Below are 7155 nucleotides of genomic sequence, written 5' to 3'. Positions count from 1 at the left end.
CCACAGAATCTCACCCACCAACTCCAGTAACAAATCCTTAACTTAGGTCTGAGCTATGAAGATATTAGTGTGAAGGGCCAATTTTTAACAGAAAGTTTTATGCCTTTCCGAAAAGGAAAAGTCCATCAATACCAGCTGGACTACTGTGGGAATGTTACAACTGGAATATCCTAAATACTGTCAACAGGAGGACAAAAGCCTTTTTTTATTTTGCCCTCCTTCCTGTGAAGGTGAGTCATGCATGTGGACTCTTCCTATCACCTGAGCTTGCAGCTCAGAGCACATGGCAGGAGCGGAATAAAACCCCTAACAAGAAGGAACTGATTATCTCTGCTGATTGGACTTGGGGGCAAAATGTTTCTAGGCATAAGAAAGAGATCCCCAGCTGCTTAACCTGGGTTAGTTCCCTAAAGGACATATAGAGCTTGCTTATTATACAAGCTTCTGTTACCTTTTGAAACATAAGACTGTAAATCGTGTGTGTGTGTGTAACCTGCTTTAACCTTATAAATAACTAATTTTTTTTTTAGTGTTGTCTTTGGTATAGAATCTAAGGTGCAAATTGACCTGGGGTAAGTGACTGATCCTTTGGGACTGGTAGTAACTGGTAGTAACTGGCAGAATATTGCTGTGTCTCTTGGTGTAATGGACCACCTATCACAAACGTGCACTCACCTGCATGGTTCGGTAGAGCAGAGTACCCACGGGGCCTGTCTGTGACTCCATGTTGAGACTGTTATAATGCCTGAGGCATTTCCACTTGGTAATTCATTTGGTGAACTCTAAGTATAGAACTCACAACCAATTTGGGGTTTGTGCCCTGGTTCCTAGCAGTCTGCCTTGAGGCAGGTATTCATGGTTTTGAGTCACTGGAGGTAGTGCTGCACACGGCCTTAACCTCTCTGAGTTAAATACATATACGTTGATTAAGACTTCCCTTCTTTTGAAGTTAAAGCCCATATACATAATTACAATTGCCTTTCAAATATATACTATAGTTATGTTACATCTCCATCAATAATTCATCTTTTCAGTCACATACTGCAGTGATGAGTATCCATGAGTAATATCAATAATGTACCAAATTTTCTTTATTTCAAAATGTTGTTTCCCTGTTCAAATACTTTGGCATACATTTCTAATAACTGGCCTTTTGTACTACTAAAAGTTAAAGAAAAAGTTAGAATTGGAGGGGAAAGTGGTGATATTCTCCCAAGCTCTGCCCACAAACCAATTTGGCTCACTCATGACATCAAAATGTGACACCAATTCATGGTGTACTGTGCAGATCTTAATAATATGATCATCCTTCTTCTTTCATGCATGCAACAGTGAAAGAGTTAATGGTGACATTTAGAGTAGCATCACAAGGTTCTGGGGTTAACCCACTGAGATGAATAAGGAGAATGCCCACCTCTCAGAGATATTATTTCAGTCTGTTGCAGCCACCATTGGATCAGTTTACGTTCTGTTCATATTGTGAAGGCTGTCATCACTGCCATTTAAAGCAATTGTTTAAAAAAATTAAACTAAGATCCTAGCAAACGTTTGCTTCTAGGAAAAGGGACTGGCTTGCTGAGCTGCTAAAAACCTGTCCACTTCAACAGCTACTTCATAGGACTTTATCAGCATGCAAATGGAGATGTCATTTGAAAGCAGCCTAGTTCACCTGTGTGATGGAAGCATAGTATATAGGTGTGAAAATCAGGAGAGTTATGCAAATATAAACATTATATATTATATTCAAAGAGAAATGGTCAATCAAAAGTGACTAATGATTTTGGGTGCCTCCATTTTTGGATGCCCAGCTTGAGAAATCTTCTCCTCCTTCCCTCTTTGGAAAAGCAAGAGAATTCTTCAGGGGACTGCAGGGATCATAACTCTGGCCACCTCCTGCACAGGGGGGACAAAAGAAGGCATTTCTGCCTGCCTTCCCCCATCACATTGGTGCAAGGGACAAATATAATCTGACTCGGAGTTTCTTTAGAATAATAGGAGTTTTCACAATTCTTGTGAAGTGTAAATTAATTTTCCTTTTCCCTTGGCATTTTTGCTTATTCTAAATTATCTCTACTGTATAATTAAAAGAGAAACTTCAAATATAACATTAGCAAACACTTCTCCCTGTTCTTCACCTTCTTAAAGGCTATTAATTACATCTGTATACTGTGAATCCATTGAGGAGTTTCTGCACTGGCATATTAATGATGAAGCTCTCTAAAGAGTGTTCCCTAGACCTTTAGCAGTTCCAAATGCCTGTTAATGAAAAAAAAGCTTTGTGGATGGCATCCTGCTTGAATGAACAAAGGTAACAATGGAGCCTGGGAAATTAATTATTAAGGCGGATGCTACAAAAACATAGGTCAATAATGTTCAATATGTGGTTGGAAGGGAATTGAAAAAAACATAGGCTTTGACTTAGAAGGAGAGGGAGTCTCACTAGCATGTGCTGTAATTCACATATAAGATGAGCTATTTTGGGGTGTGGAGTTTAGACTGATATTATAGTCCCTCTGGGGGACATGTCACACTGCAAAGTAGTTCTGACATTCTGAAAAAGAGACTAGCCAAGTCGAAATGGAGGCTGTCAGGTAACTTTCATTGCTCTTAATTTCTTTTCTGTGTTCCTAAACCTTAGTGCTGCATGAGGCCCCAATTCATGAAAGCGCTTAAACACCTGTGTAAATCCACTCCTCTTCAGAAAAGCAGATAAGCATGTATTTAACTTTAATTCCCATTCCACTGGGAATTTAGCATGCGCTTAAAGTTAAACACACATATAAGGGCTTTCCTGAATCAGGTCATGAGGTTGTTTTTCATAGTGTCCATTCTCATGCATTTATTATAGTAGTGCCTAGAGATGCCCCAAATGCTGAGCACTACATACACATAGGCCAGGTCTACACTACAAGCTAGGGATGTGATTCCCCTTCTCGTGTACACATACTTGACTAGCTCTCATCAAGCTAGCATGAGTATAAATAGCAGCATAGCCACAGTAGCTCGGGTTGTGGCAGCAGAAACATGGCTGAGGTGTGCCAAATACAAACCCACCTGAAAATTGGTGGATATGTATTCAGGAATCATACCCCTAGCTCACAGTGTAGACACAGTCATAATAAGAGACACTCCCTGCCCCACAGAGTTTACACGCTAAATAGATAAGACAGATCCGGGTGGGAAATATCACTACTCCCACTTTAGAGATGAGATTAAGATTCCAGTTCTAGGGACTACAATCATTTTTAACATCTAACTGGTAATGCTCTGAACCAAGTCGTCGGCTTGCTCAATAAGTGAGTTTGATATCCCCTCATCACTACATTTAAGTCTACTACATACAATATGTCCACTTGTAACTGTCAGGAAAAAATAGCCCTTCACAGATTTTAGGTTTATTGAATATTCTCATTATTTGTGGTCCTAAAAGAAAATCCTTTTTTGGGGATTTATTTAATGTGGAAGTTATTGCATTCTCAACAAGGCACGTCTATTCTTCTTGATTTTAAAAAATACTTAAAAAAAATTGAAAATTATTTTTTTCCCCATAAAATTGTTGCAACTGAAAAATGAACTGTGTATCTTCCGGAGAGTGAAATAACTCAGGAATTCAGGGAGGTTGAGGTTCCTTCTCCAAAGATTCTACCTGTTGTTTCCTACTGGTGTGCCATAACCCAACCCCTGTATCTGGATTACCATTCATGAAACCCAGCAGAACTTCAGTCCAACTTAAAACTCCTGATTGTGGCCTGGACAGACATAGCACAGGGAAGGTTATCCTCGCTCTATTTCACACCTAGTTCTAATTAGGAAACACTTGAAATCTCACTCACAAAAAAAGCTTCTTTTCAATATGCTGAATCCAGACGCATTTCTACAATTAAGCCATTAATTACCCTGGTATGGCATATGTCACATTTTAATCTAGTTCCCTCATGAATTAGGCCATTTATTCTTCACCTCCTAGTACTTTTTAATAACAAATGTTTTCAGAAATACAAGCATACCTTTAGTATTAAAACTCTAGTAGGGTCAAATACTCTTACTCCCATGAATAGTACCATACTCTCCAAATATTCCCATTTACTTCAGTTGTTTACTCCTGATGTAAGGCACTAAGCAACACATGGGAGGATATCACAATCTGGCCTTTATCACATTTCCCTTTATTTTATAAAATTGTATGGGTCCCTTTCAAGCATTACCAGATGGAAACTGAATGAGAATTTCTCAAATAGAATTTGGGAAAATGTGACTTTGTTCAATATGTTTCTTTATTAAGAACGGACTCTTTCACTAGTAGCTCATCCTACTGTAAATGTTCCTAATTCAGAAACACAGATTTCTTCTTTCCACATTTCTCCTTTCTAGTGAGTCTTTTATGAAAATTAATGCTGAGATCAAATGAAGGGTTTTTTTTCCTCTAAAATAATTTTAATCTATGCTGGAAGATTTAATGTACTAAACTTAATATGTAGAAATAATGTATAAAGAAGAAAAGGCTTTTCCAAATTTTCCTAAAGGTTGTTTTCAGTTTGCAATAATTAATGTGATAAGACATGTTTGAAAATGCATTAAAAGATCAGGAAGATTCCTCTGCAGGTACTTTAGAATCTAATAAATAATAAATCTGATGATTAACTGCATGGGCATAAGGAAAGCACATTACTAGGAAACTGAATAGAACCTGGCCTTTGAACAAATGTGTACTATTTTTTTAATATATAAAAGTACTTGAATATAGTCAATTCTGTGAAAAGAGGGAAAAAAAAGAATTACAGAAAGTGATATTGAGTTAACACTGTATTTCCAAATTAAACAGATTTAAATATTGCCATTAGCAATCAGGGTATTAGGATTTTGATGGAACAGTGTCATAAGAAGGTGAGCAAAACAATTATCTGACTTAACGCTGTTTGAGCAGCCACAGTGGTTTATGCTGGCCTAGAGAGCTGAAGTAAGACCACCACCAAGGCTTCTCATTGTGCCGTGTAGGCTGCCTTCTTTCTTCTCTTGGTTCAGACTGTGCATGTTGGGCATGAGGATCAAAATATTCCAGTGGGTCGTATCGCTCATATATGTCTTCCATTGGCCCCCAGAGGAAATTTTTAGGCCTTGTATCTAGAGATCGAAGGGCAAAATCTACCCTCCCCGCTCTTTTCATCTTGGCAGGCAGAGTGACCCTCTTCATCACCTTGCTGTATCCGATAGCATGAGCACTGATTATGTATCTTCCCGGAGGTAGGAGTCTCCAGTAGTCTCCATCGGCACCTAAAGAAAACAGGTATCTCAGTCCTTTGTCCAGTAGCATAAATGCGTACACACATCTATACACAGATAAGCATTGGATGTTATAAGGGCAGATTTTGAAAAAGAGCTCAGCACACTGGGTGTTCCCCTCTTTTAAAAATCAGGTTGAAGGTGTCACAGTGGGAGCTGCTGGGAGTTGAGCACTTTTGAAAATCTGGCCCGTAGTAAATAATTATATTTCTGAACTTGTAAATTGTATTAATATCAGGATAGATGCAGTGTATGTATTACACAGAAGTACACCATGGCAAACAAAACTGGTGCCTGATTCTGTTTTTACTTGCAATGGTATGAATAAGAAGTAGCTCCAGTGAAGTCAATGGATTTATACCTGTCTGTAGCTGATGTAAGTGAAAGAAGAATCAACCCCAATATAGAGGTATATTGTATGTCCGAGGGCATAAGAAATTCCTATTTGTAATATATAATACACATGAGACATGGGGCCAGATCATCAGCTGGTGTAAATAGTTTGTCTCTGATGCTGAGGTGAAAATGTCCAATTAAATGACTACCTTGAAATCCTACATGTTGGTGGCTCATTGACTTCAGTGGAACTATAGCAGTTTCCTCCAGCTGAGGATCAGGCCTGTATTTTAACGCATATGCAGAAGGAGGCAGTGCAAACAATGAGCATTTATGCATAACTTTATGTTTCCTGGATTTTTAAAGTTTATCAGCACAGCAAACATTGTATTAATGCTATTTTTCATAGAATTTCAATGTCTATCTGTTGGGTTTTTTTTAAGATGAAAATAAAGGAAGAAGAGGGGAAAAAGAAAGGAAAAAATCAGAGGTATTCAGCTCCTGGCAATCATAATTTCCTTCATTCATAGGTCCTGGAACTAGAGGTACTGGGGGTGCTGCAGAAGCTCCTGGCTTGATGTAGTTTCCATTATTTACAGAGTTATTATTGTCTGGTTCAATGGCTCTCAGCACCCACAATCTACAAATTGTTCCAGCACCCCTGCCATCATTTTGAATATTTTGGCTTTGCAACTGTTGGGCATAGTCTATCTTAACTAAAGCCTGGTCACCATGAAATTTCTGAACTACAAACTCTTGTCCATTCTGAAATGAAACTTAACACTCCTTTTTCCTTCACAAGGGCACAATATTTTTGGTTAATTCTTTACGGGCCTTATTCATAGCCCATTGATGTTAATGGGAAGTCATTGTCTACAATGAGGTTTGGAACAGGCCCTAAATCAAGCCCCAATTTCAGCTTCAAAAATTTGCACCATCTCCCAGTTTTGTATCCACTCTAATTTTATAGGTTTACTCAAAGTACTGTCGTGTAGTATCCACTACATTTATAAGCCACTCTGGCTTTCCACACTAACATAACAGCCATTACGAGAGCAAAATTTTACCACACATGTGACATAATGTACTACTGGGGTCTAATCCTATTCCCATTGAAATCAATAGCAAAATTCTCATTGATTTCAGTGGGAGCAAGACTGAGCCCTAAATGCTCAGAGCTTTACAACTGCTGAAAATTAACAGTTATGTATGTTATTGATTGGTTAATGCAATGTACATAGTATGTAACTCAGTATTCCACTCTTTTTGCCTCTGATTGACTGTATGTAGATCATTCATATATATTTATAACATACTATTCACCTGTGCACAGAGACCAAAATATTGCTCTATCTGAAGAAAATTTCAGGTTACTTAGCCTAACAAGAAATTTAACATGAAATTAGAGAGAGTCTTCAAAAAATTCTGGGAAAAATTTTGCACTCAGTTACACTCATGCAATTTCACTGGCACCGATAATAGTGCGGGGGGTGGGGCGGGAGGCGGGTAGATTTTGACCTACGTTTTTTCACATAATTC

At 38.3% G+C, this 7155-nt stretch overlaps 1 protein-coding gene across 1 annotated transcript in view; it reads right to left on the bottom strand.

Moving 5' to 3' along the window:
• Positions 1-4774: 4774 nt before the first annotated feature.
• Positions 4775-7155, bottom strand: part of CPZ (carboxypeptidase Z) — a 56885-nt gene continuing 54504 nt past the window's right edge. Inside the window, exon 11 of the mRNA XM_077814662.1 lies at positions 4775-5271. Within this exon, the coding sequence (XP_077670788.1) occupies positions 4907-5271 (365 nt within the window). The 3' untranslated portion in view covers positions 4775-4906. The remainder of the gene's footprint in view (positions 5272-7155) is intronic.

This window comes from Eretmochelys imbricata, chromosome 4, assembly GCF_965152235.1.
Source record: "Eretmochelys imbricata isolate rEreImb1 chromosome 4, rEreImb1.hap1, whole genome shotgun sequence".
Classification (NCBI taxonomy): domain Eukaryota; kingdom Metazoa; phylum Chordata; order Testudines; family Cheloniidae; genus Eretmochelys; species Eretmochelys imbricata.
Note: the sequence above shows the minus strand (reverse complement) of the source record. Positions and strands in the feature narration are given on the sequence as shown.